Raw genomic sequence first — 11,909 nt, forward strand, 5'->3', positions numbered from 1 at the left:
TCATGGAACGGGCAGTCCTTCCCCGGGAGGAAGAGCAGCTCCGTCTTGCCGAGAGTTCAGCTTGAGGTGGTGATCCGTCATCCACACTGATATGTCTGCCAGACATGCAGAGATGCGATTCGCCACCTGGTCATCAGAAGGGGAAAGGAGAAGATTAATTGTGTGTCGTCTGCATAGCAATGATAGGAGAGACCATGTGAGGTTATGACAGAGCCAAGTGACTTGGTGTATAGCGAGAATAGGAGAGGGCCTAGAACAGAGCCCTGGGGGACACCAGTGGTGAGAGCGCATGGTGAGGAGACAGATTCTCGCCACGCCACCTGGTAGGAGCGACCTGTCAGGTAGGACGCAATCCAAGCGTGGGCCACGCCGGAGATGCCCAACTCGGAGAGGGTGGAGAGGAGGATCTGATGGTTCACAGTATCGAAGGCAGCCGATAGGTCTAGAAGGATGAGAGCAGAGGAGAGAGAGTTAGCTTTAGCGGTGCGGAGCGCCTCCGTGATACAGAGAAGAGCAGTCTCAGTTGAATGACTAGTCTTGAAACCTGACTGATTTGGATCAAGAAGGTCATTCTGAGAGAGATAGCGGGAGAGCTGACCAAGGACGGCACGTTCAAGAGTTTTGGAGAGAAAAGAAAGAAGGGATACTGGTCTGTAGTTGTTGACATCGGAGGGATCGAGTGTAGGTTTTTTCAGAAGGGTGCAACTCTCGCTCTCTTGAAGACGGAAGGGACGTAGCCAGCGGTCAGGGATAAGTTGATGAGCGAGGTGAGGTAAGGGAGAAGGTCTCCGGAAATGGTCTGGAGAAGAGAGGAGGGGATAGGGTCAAGCGGGCAGGTTGTTGGGCGGCCGGCCGTCACAAGACGCGAGATTTCATCTGGAGAGAGAGGGGAGAAAGAGGTCAGAGCACAGGGTAGGGCACTGTGAGCAGAACCAGCGGTGTCGTTTGACTTAGCAAACGAGGATCGGATGTCGTCGACCTTCTTTTCAAAATGGTTGACGAAGTCATCTGCAGAGAGGGAGGAGGGGGAGGGGAGGAGGATTCAGGAGGGAGGAGAATGTGGCAAAGAGCTTCCTAGGGTTAGAGGCAGATGCTTGGAATTTAGAGTGGTAGAAAGTGGCTTTAGCAGCAGAGACAGAGGAGGAAAATGTAGAGAGGAGGGAGTGAAAGGATGCCAGGTCCGCAGGGAGGCGAGTTTTCCTCCATTTCCGCTCGGCTGCCCGGAGCCCTGTTCTGTGAGCTCGCAATGAGTCGTCAAGCCACGGAGCGGGGGGGAGGACCGAGCCGGCCTGGAAGATAGGGGACATAGAGAGTCAAAGGATGCAGAAAGGGAGGAGAGGAGGGTTGAGGAGGCAGAATCAGGAGATAGGTTGGAGAAGGTTTGAGCAGAGGGAAGAGATGATAGGATGGAAGAGGAGAGAGTAGCGGGGGAGAGAGAGCGAAGGTTGGGACGGCGCGATACCATCCAGTAGGGGCAATGTGGGAAGTGTTGGATGAGAGCGAGAGGGAAAAGGATACAAGGTAGTGGTCGGAGACTTGGAGGGGAGTTGCAATGAGGTTAGTGGAAAAACAGCATCTAGTAAAGATGAGGTCGAGCGTATTGCCTGCCTTGTGAGTAGGGGGGAAGGTGAGAGGGTGAGGTCAAAAGAGGAGAGGAGTGGAAAGAAGGAGGCAGAGAGGAATGAGTCAAAGGTAGACGTGGGGAGGTTAAAGTCGCCCAGAACTGTGAGAGGTGAGCCATCCTCAGGAAAGGAGCTTATCAAGGCATCAAGCTCATTGATGAACTCTCCGAGGGGACCTGGAGGGCGATAAATGATAAGGATGTTAAGCTTGAAAGGGCTGGTAACTGTGACAGCATGAAATTCAAAGGAGGCGATAGACAGATGGGTAAGGGGAGAAAGAGAGAATGACCACTTGGGAGAGATAAGGATCCCGATGCCACCACCCCGCTGACCAGAAGCTCTCGGGGTGTGCGAGAACACGTGGGCGGACGAAGAGAGAGCAGTAGGAGTAGCAGTGTTATCTGTGGTGATCCATGTTTCTGTCAGTGCCAAGAAGTCGAGGGACTGGAGGGAGGCATAGGCTGAGATGAACTCTGCCTTGTTGGCTGCAGATCGGCAGTTCCAGAGGCTACCGGAGACCTGGAACTCCACGTGGGTCGTGCGCGCTGGGATCACCAGATTAGGGTGGCAGCGGCCACGCGGTGTGGAGCGTTTGTATGGTCTGTGCAGAGAGGAGAGAACAGGGATAGACAGATAGCATCCAGTTGTTGAGTAGGGTATTGGAGGCCATTTTGTAAATGACATCGAATAAAGTCGAGGATTGGTAGGATGGTCAGTTTTACAAGGGTATGTTTGGCAGCATGAGTGAAGGATGCTTTGTTGTGAAATAGGAAGCCAATTCTAGATTTAATTTTGGATTGGAGATGTTTGATAGGGGTCTGGAAGGAGAGTTTACAGTCTAACCAGACACCTAAGTATTTGTAGTTGTCCACGTATTCTAAGTCGGAGCAGTCCAGAGTAGTGATGTTGGACAAGCGGGTAGGTGCAAGTAGCGATCGGTTGAAGAGCATGCATTTAGTTTTACTTGTATTTAAGAGCAATTGGAGGCCATGGAAGGAGAGTTGTAATGGCATTGAAGCTTGCCTGGAGGGTTGTTAACAGTGTCAAAAGAAGGGCCAAAAGTATACAGAATGTTGTCGTCTGTGTAGAGGTGGATCAGAGACTCACCAGCAGCAAGAGCGACCTCATTGATGTATACAGAGAAGAGAGTCGGTCCAAGAATTGAACCCTGTGGCACCCCCATAGAGACTGCCAGAGGTCCGGACAGCAGACCCTCCGATTTGACACACTGAACTCTATCAGAGAAGTAGTTGGTGAACCAGGCGAGGAAATCATTTGAGAAACCAAGGCTGTCGAGTCTGCCGATGAGGATGTGGTGATTGACAGAGTCAAAAGCCTTGGCCAGATCAATGAATACGGCTGCACAGTAATGTTTCTTATCGATGGCAGTTAAGATATCGTTTAGGACCTTGAGCGTGGCTGAGGTGCACCCATGACCAGCTCTGAAACCAGATTGCATAGCAGAGAAGGTATGGTGAGATTAGAAATGGTCGGTAATCTGTTTGTTGACTTGGCTTTCGAAGACCTTAGAAAGGCATGGTAGGATAGATATAGGTCTGTAGCAGTTTGGGTCAAGAGTGTCCCCCCCTTTGAAGAGGGGGATGACCGCAGCTGCTTTCCAACCTTTGGGAATCTCAGATGACACGAAAGATAGGTTGAACAGGATAGTAATAGGGGTGGCAACAATTTCAGCAGATAATTTTAGAAAGAAAGGGTCCAGATTGTCTAGCCTGGCTGATTTGAAGGGGTCCAGATTTTGCAGCTCTTTCAGAACATCAGCTGAACGGATTTGGGAGAAGGAGAAATGGGGAAGGCTTGGGCGAGTTGCTGTGGGGGGTGCAGTGCTGTTGACCGGGGTAGGGGTAGCCAGGTGGAAAGCATGGCCAGCCGTAGAAAAATGCTTATTGAAATTCTCAATTATGGTGGATTTATCAGTGGTGACAGTGTTTCCTATCTTCAGTGCAGTGGGCAGCTGGGAGGTGTTCTTATTCTCCATGGACTTTACAGTCCAGAACTTTTTTGAGTTAGTGTTGCAGGAAGCAAATTTCTGCTTGAAAACGCTAGCCTTGGATTTTCTAACTGCCTGTGTATAATGGTTTCAAGCTTCCCTGAACAGCTGCATATCACGGGGGCTGTTCGGTGCTAATGCAGAACGCCATAGGACATGGTTAGCAGATGTTAATGCGAGTGTAGCGAAATGCTTGTGCTTCTAGTTCCGACAGTGCAGTAATATCTAACAAGTATTCGAACAAATTCACAACGACTACCTTGTACACACAATTTAAGTGGATGGAATAAGAATATGTACATATAAGTATATGGATGTGTGATGGCTGTGCGGCTTAGGCAATAGATGGTATATAATACAGTATATACATATGAGATGAGTAATGTAGGATATGTAAACATTATTAAAGTGGCATTATTTTAAGTGACCATGGATACCTTTATTGAAGTTGGCAGTGATTTGAGTCTGTATGTTGCTAGCAGCCTCTCTATGTAAGTGATGGCTGTTTAACAGTCTGATGGCCTTGAGACAGAAGATGTTTTTCAGTCTCTCGGTCCCAGCTTTGATGCACCTGTACTGACCTTGCATTCTGGGTGATAGCGGGGTGAATGCACCAATTTGTAAGTCGCTCTGGATAAGAGCATCTGCTAAATGACTTAAATGTAAATGTAAACAGGCAGTGGCTCAGGTGGTTGTCCTTGATGATCTTTTTGGCCTTCCTGTGACACAGGGTGCTGTAGGTGTCCTGAAGGGCAGGTAGTTTGCCCCCAGTGATGAATTGTGCAGACCGCACTACCCTCTGGAGAGCCTTGCGGTCGAGAGAGGTGCAATTGCCGTATCAGGTGGTGATACAGCCTGACAGGACGCACTCGATTGGGAATCTGTAAAAGTTTGTCAGGGTTTTAGGTGACAAGCCAAATTTCTTCAGCCTCCTGATGTTGAAGAGGCGCTGTTGCGCCTTTTTCACCACGTTGTCAGTGTGGGTGGACCATTTCCGTTTGTCCGTGACGTGTAAGCCAAGGAACATAAAACTTTCCACCTTCTCCTCTACAGTCCTGTCAATGTGGATAGGGGGGTGCTCCCTCTGCTGTTTCTTGAAGTCCACGACCATCTCCTTTGTTTTGTTGACGTTGAGTGAGAGTTTGTTTTCCTGACACCACGCTCCGAGTGCCCTCACCTCCTCCCTGTAGGCTGTCTCGTTGTTGTTGGTAATCAAGCCTACGACTGTAGGGTCGTCTGCAAACTTGATGATTGAGTTGGAGGCGTGCATGGCCACACAGTCATGTGTAAACAGGGAGTAAAGGAGAAGGCTGAGAACGCACCCTTGTGGGGCCTCAGTGTTGAGGATCAGCGGGGTGGAGATGTTGTTTCCTACCTTCAGCACCTGGGCGCGGACCATAAGTAAGTCCAGGACCCAGGTGTACAGGGCGGGGTCGAGACAGAGGTTCTCAAGCTTAATGATGAGTTTGGAGGGTACTATGGTGTTGAATGCTGAGCTGTAGTCAATGAACAGCATTCTTCCATACAGTTGAAGTCAGATGTTTACATACACATAGGTTGGAGTCATTAAAACTTGTTTTTCAACCACTCCACAAATTTCTTGTTAATTAGTTTTGTCAAGTTGGTTAGGACATCTACTTTGTGCATGACACAATTAATTTTCCAACAATTGTTTACAGACAACTTATAATTCACTGTGTCACAATTCCAGTGGGTTAGAAGTTTACATACACTAAATTGACTGTGCCCTTAAACAGCTTGGATAATTCCAGAAAATTATGTAATGGCTTTAGAAGCTTCCGATAGGCTAATTGACATCATTTGAGTCAATTGGAGGTGTACCTGTGGATGTATTCCAAGGCCTACCTTCAAACTATGTGCCTCTTTGCTTGACATCATGGGAAAATCATAAGAAACCAGCCAAGTCTTCAGAAAAAAATTGTAGACCACCACAAGTCTGGTTCATCCTTGGGAGCAATTTCGAAACGCCTGAATGTACCACGTTCATCTGTACAAACAATAGTATAGGTGGTGGATGGTGGAACCAATGGTGGAACAAACTCCCTCACGACGCCAGGACAGAGGAGTCAATCACCACCTTCCGGAGACACCTGAAACCCCACCTCTTTAAGGAATACCTAGGATAGGATAAGTAATCCCTCTCACCCCCCCCCTTTAAGATTTAGATGCACTATTGTAAAGTGACTGTTCCACTGGATGTCATAAGGTGAATGCACCAATTTGTAAGTCGCTCTGGATAAGAGCGTCTGCTAAATGACTTAAATGTAAATGTAATAGTACGCAAGTATAAACACCATGGGACCACGCAGCCATCATACAGCTCAGGAAGGAGACACGTTCTGGAAGGAGACACACACTATTATTACTATTATATTTTATACCTATATTTTGAGGCCTAATGTAGTATTAAAAAAATATGCCCAGGGCCCTAAATCAAATCAAATCGTATTTAAGACCTTTTTACATCTGCAGTTGTCACAATGTGCATATACAGGAACACATCCTAAAACTCCAAACTAACACGAAGATGTGTATCGGGTATGTAACCCACTGCTGAGTCAAAGAATGATGGCAAGTTATTAATCACTTTCTAGCTAAATTCATGTAATCCTTGTGCAGTGAACATGTCTTGCCTTTTTTTACTGACCATTTCTTTGTTATTGTTGTTTGAGCAGCAGCGTGTCACGTTCTCATCTTCTCGGCGCCGGCACATGATGAGAGAACTGTTACAAAGTAACCGAATATGAAATAATGTTAAGGCAAACTGGTACGACGTTACAATGTATAATTGTACCCGTTGTCTCCCAGTAATCTAATCAACTTCTAAAGATGTTTCATCAAGTTCAGCTGAAGGACAAAACGGTCACTTGGGCAGGAATCGCATGCTGCGATATTTACTCGGGGGCGGGATTTGAGATTTTTTAAATTCCTTTTTCAGCCAATCCCAAGATACACTGTGTGATATCGAGGTCATTTTAACCAATCACAAGCCTCCCTTACTATCACGACATATAGCTGGATGTATAAAGTGTTGTGTTTAGTAGGCATTGTATACACAACAACAGCATATATCAACTCGCTTTTATTGTAAATTGACGGAAAGTAAGTATTGCTCTAGGTCGGTCTTCTTGGGTTATGGTCGTTTACCAGGGGCATTTGCTCTTCGATTGATACAACAATGCCTAACAGCGTTAAGATACGATTTCTGTTGTTATTGCTGCCGGCTGTTACCAATACAATCCCTTGAATATCTCGGATATCAACATTACTTTATCATTTGGAAAAGCATTACTTGATATCATTTGGAAAAGCATTACTTGATATCATTTGGAATAACGACCGTAACATTCCATATTTGTTTTTTTCCTTCAGTTTAATTTACTGTTGCGCTAGATTTTTAGAATCTGGGGTTCTCATATACGAAATGTCTCCAGTGTTATCGTTTTTATACGTTGTTACGATATAGGAAACAGGACAAATGCGGCTAATATTTGGATGAGGTGTTGCTTAATGAGATTTTCAGCAATTTAAAAAGGGACCGGCGTTTGATTCCTCAATGTGTTATCACTACTTTCAACCGTCAATGTACAACCCAAATTCTATGGAAACTGTGAATTAATCCACAAATCTAAGTGTGTTTCACACTGCGCTTTCAAACATTAAACAAATATATAAACAATTTAATTACTGTGCTTCATCTAAAAGCACAACCACATGACCTTAATTGCTGTTGATTTCATTAACAGCGTAATTTGGTGCCGGTGATCAATGCCATTTTCAGTGTGCAGATTTATAGCAATTGTGAATATCTCCAGATCTACGACATTGGCACGCTATCTTGAATGCATGATTAATTAGTTCAGTGCTGTCACCTTTTTTTTGCATTGGTTAGACCCTGTATAAGTAAGTATTTAATTTTAAGGTCTACACATGTTGTATTCGGCGCACGTGACAAACTTTTTGATATGCAAATACGACATTTTATAGTGACTCATCTCGAATGTGGCACGGATGTGCTTACTCATTTTAGTTCAGTAAATACTGTTACATTAGTTTAAGAGCCACAATTTTAGGTTATTTATTGTATTGCACAAATAATATAAATGTTTTGTCAATGCAACCAATTATTAACATTTGAAGGATTTATATATTTTGTCACTGCTTTAATTTTGACTTTACTACATATTAATGATTGATTCACAGCTCCAGCTCAACCGAACGTTAAAAGAATAGGTCTTAAGTTTGATTTAGTCCTCTTCTTTAACTTAGATATTTGTTGAGGGAGATGTGAAACTAACATATGGCCTAATTTAAGATTACTTTTTAAATCAAGTGAAGTTTAACTCGATGTGTCTATTTTTAGTTGACTTGGAACAATAGCTCTGCTGGTGCCTTCACAAATCTTATATGCCTGAATAGTGTCATTGATATGTAGGGTGACATTTCATTGTTTCTGTTAAACCTATCTGTTGGAATGGCTCTGCTAGCAACAGTGAATCTGAAATTAAGAGACTTCTCACTGTACCACAAGGGTAGTAGTGAGTGGCATATCAAAGCTAAGCAGGGCTTGGTTAAAACCCTGGGTGGGAGACCAAATGGATAGTTGTAGTTCTCTACTGAAAAGTTGGTGCTGCCCAGCCTCTATTTTCTTCTGGTAGTGGCTATAACATTGAAGCTCTGTTGTTTCAAAGGTACAACTTCATTAAAATAATAAAAATAATGTATAGATTCTTAACACTGAATACAGGGCTGACTGATGGCTCTGCTCTCTCCCTTCAGTTGTTTGACTATGACGTCGCTCTACTTGGCAGTGTTGGTGCTCTGTATGAGTGCTGTGTATGCGGCCCCTATGTTTGACACTCAGTTGGAGGGCCACTGGCACTTGTGGAAGAACTGGCACAGCAAGAACTACCATGAGGTGGGTGTTTCAGCAGAAGTAGAGGAGCACATAGGGACCCCTCAGTGGCTCTAATTGGTGCCTTTGCATACATGTAGCTATAAATTACAATTAACTCTGTTTAACAATATTACATAGATTGTGTATTTTCACCCATTGTTAGAGGGAGGAGAGCTGGAGGAGGATGGTTTGGGAGAAGAACCTGAAGAAGATTGAGATGCACAACCTGGACCACTCTATGGGAAAACACTCCTACCATCTGGGCATGAACCACTTTGGTGACATGGTAAGAAGAATCACCTTGCTGAGCAGTGCTTGACATGGATGAAATGGGTGCCACTACTGTTAATATTAAGGTGCAGGAAATCTGTAGAACTTTGAGCTAATATTCTGAGGTGTAGGAACTCAAGCAGTAGAAAGTTTGAGGTGCCAATTTCAATTCGGGTTAGCTCCTGCCCAAGTCAAGCTTTGTTGCTGAGACATTTTAAGGGTGGATCAGGTGGTACATTTCAGAAGTCTTGTCCCATGCTGAATTGTTTTGTTGTCATGACACTTTTTTTTAACTAGGCAAGTCAGTGAAGAACATTCTTATTTACAATTGTGACCTTGGAACAGTGGGTTAACTACATTGTTCAGGGGTAGAACAACTTTTTTATTTTTTTACACCTTGTCAGCTCTGGGATTCGATCTAGCAACCTTTCGGTTACTGGCCCAACACTGTAACCACTAGGCTATCTGCCGCCCCTGCATTGGCTACAGCATTAAATATTTCACAGGCACTTTGAAAATTAACACAGGTGTCAGCGTTGACAAATAAAGCAGGATGTATTCACTCAGTTTAGGTTTCTTCCGCTATCAGGTTCTGAAGGAACAGAACAGTGATCCTGAGAAGAGAACAGAAATGTACACTTTTTTTTAACGACGCACCATGTTTCTGGTTCAATGAATAACTTTATTTTAAACAGTTGTTAAATATTAAACCTACATGTTAAATTCAGATAGTAACTTACAGAACTCATCTGGCCAGGTAGACTACATTTCAACGTGTTTTTCCTGAATTCTTTCCTCCCTAGACCAACGACGAGTTCAGGCAGCTGAACGGCTACAAGCAGACGACTGAGAGGAAGTACAAGGGCTCTCTGTTCATGGAACCCAACTACCTGCAGGTCCCTGAAGCTGTGGACTGGAGAGAGAAGGGCTACGTCACTCCCATCAAGGACCAGGTGAGACCTGAATCACTCATGATTCATGACTCATATCCATACACAATGCTGTCACTTAATGCAGACTTTCCTGAGTTCTTACATCCAGGCAATGTCTGGCTTGTTTGCATGCTTACCAATTACATGCCTGTAATTTACAGTGGGTTATTACTTACATACACTGGCTTAATATGCACATGTCAGTGTTCTGACATGAAGTACTGACATGATGTTTCACAATCTTTCCCCCAGGGCTCATGTGGGTCTTGCTGGTCGTTCAGTTCCACCGGGGCTATAGAGGGCCAGCAATTCAGGAAGACTGGCAATCTGGTGTCTCTGAGTGAACAGAACCTTATGGACTGCTCCAGACCCCAGGGCAACGAAGGCTGTAATGGGGGTCTCATGGACTTGGCATTCCAGTATGTAAAGGACAACGGCGGCCTGGACACAGAGGCGTCCTACCCCTATGTGGGCAAGGTAAGGCCCTGTGTTCTATTAGTCTGAATTCAAATATGATAGTGTATGAAGATACATTTATTAAAAGGCCCTGTTCTTTTAGCCTGGTCCCAGATAATTTTTTTGTAGATCCAACTCCTATGGTTATTTTGGAATGACTTACAACTTTGAAAAAGTAAATTACTTTTTCCACTACATTACAGTTCGATTTATGTCTCCCAAGGATGTCTGACTTTTTATTTTTTTACTAATCATGGCTGTTGGGCTTATCTGGTTACTCAGGATGATGATCTTTGCCACTACCGACCAGAGTTCAGTGCCGTTAATGAAACCGGATTTGTGGACATCCCCAATGGCAAGGAGCACACTCTGATGATGGCTGTGGCATCTGTTGGCCCAGTCTCTGTCGCCATCGATGCCAGCCACGAATCCTTCCAGTTCTATCAGTCTGGTGAGTATCAGTTAGCGATGCCACTTAAATTATGTTACAATATTTGCAAGGATTGGATTGGATTCCCTACCTACTATTTTTGGGTAGTAGTGAGCTATTCTGGTCTGTCCTTTTAACACTGTAGTTAATATTTACAAATGGTTTCATCTTTGAAGTAAATTGTTACCAAAAATTTAAGTTTTTCCATGTAGTGAATAGCTACCTAACTTTTTAGCTTTGAGATCCGGTGGTTTTACATACTGAGGTAAACCCAGCATCTTAGCCCACTAATTGAACTATGTCCTCTCCCTGTAGGGATCTATTATGAGGAGAAGTGCAGCAGTGAGGAGCTTGACCATGGAGTTCTGGTGGTGGGATACGGTTTTGAAGGAGAGGATGTAGATGGCAAGAAATTCTGGATTGTCAAGAACAGGTACAGTACATAGGATGATTTTATTTGTTATGTCACTACTGCAGGATTGGTTTATTCCCTCATCGGGGAATATGCATATCTACATTGCATTTATTTGAATACGGTGCTGGTGTTGTCCTAATACTATGGTCTAAGTCATACATTTCTCTAAACAGTGTAAGTTACTTACTAAACTATAGTAAATCTATAATTTCCTAGCGTCTGCTAAATGGCATATATTATTATTATTATTATATTATTATATTATTAACTAGAACTATAATTTCCTACTAACTAGAACTGTGGGACTAACATGTTTTGTCTCTTCCTCAGCTGGAGTGATAAGTGGGGAGACAAAGGCTACATCTACATTGCCAAAGACAGGAAGAACCACTGTGGCATCGCCACGGCAGCCAGCTACCCACTGGTCTAGTGTTCTAGAACCTGTAGGTTCTACTATACTAGACCTTAGTTTTAAAAACATTTGAAATTTCTGGAAAAAGGGTCATGATTACAGTGCTGCCTTAACTAAATCTGTGAAAGGTGCATGAGTACCTGCTGCTTGGGTTTTAAAGAAGCTCATTTAGGGAATTTATTTTATACTTTATTTTGTGTATGCCTGTTGTGTCAAGTGAATGTCTACATTTCTAGTTCTCATTTTACACCTGTTTTGTACATTAACAAAAACTTAATTGTTTTGTGGTACTAATTTATGAAGTGCTACCCATTTTTGTTTTATACATTTTTATGTCTATGCATCTTGAGCCAAGTGAATGTTACAGGTGTAACCTGTGTACATTCCTAATTTTCTGCTTTTACAACTGTTTTGTACATCAGCAAAATAAACATTTTTAAAATTTA

The 11,909-nt window shown here is 43.8% G+C and overlaps 1 protein-coding gene across 2 annotated transcripts; it reads left to right on the forward strand.

Moving 5' to 3' along the window:
• The first annotated feature begins 6,616 nt into the window (after nucleotides 1-6,616).
• On the forward strand, nucleotides 6,617-11,909 carry LOC124048614 (procathepsin L-like). Of its 2 annotated transcripts, none has more exons than XM_046369577.1 (8): nucleotides 6,617-6,753; nucleotides 8,431-8,569; nucleotides 8,712-8,834; nucleotides 9,622-9,771; nucleotides 10,003-10,227; nucleotides 10,489-10,657; nucleotides 10,952-11,069; nucleotides 11,382-11,909. In XM_046369577.1, the coding sequence occupies exons 2-8, from the start codon at nucleotides 8,441-8,443 to the stop codon at nucleotides 11,479-11,481; spliced, it is 1,014 nt and encodes a 337-aa protein (XP_046225533.1). In that variant the 5' UTR covers nucleotides 6,617-6,753; nucleotides 8,431-8,440; the 3' UTR covers nucleotides 11,482-11,909. The 2 variants fall into 2 exon arrangements, with proteins under 2 accessions (XP_046225533.1, XP_046225532.1); XM_046369576.1 differs by lacking the exon at nucleotides 6,617-6,753 and adding an exon at nucleotides 7,412-7,554.

This window comes from Oncorhynchus gorbuscha, linkage group LG11 (genome assembly GCF_021184085.1).
Source record: "Oncorhynchus gorbuscha isolate QuinsamMale2020 ecotype Even-year linkage group LG11, OgorEven_v1.0, whole genome shotgun sequence".
In the NCBI taxonomy this organism is placed as follows: Eukaryota; Metazoa; Chordata; class Actinopteri; order Salmoniformes; family Salmonidae; genus Oncorhynchus; species Oncorhynchus gorbuscha.

Coding starts and splice junctions, on each gene's coding strand:
- LOC124048614 (XM_046369577.1), top strand. CDS start 8,441: ATGACGTCGCTCTACTTGGCAGTGTTGGTGCTCTGTATGAGTGCTGTG. Junction 9,772..10,002: donor TCACTCCCATCAAGGACCAG/GTGAGACCTGAA, acceptor TCTTTCCCCCAG/GGCTCATGTGGGTCTTGCTG. Junction 10,658..10,951: donor CTTCCAGTTCTATCAGTCTG/GTGAGTATCAGT, acceptor CTCTCCCTGTAG/GGATCTATTATGAGGAGAAG.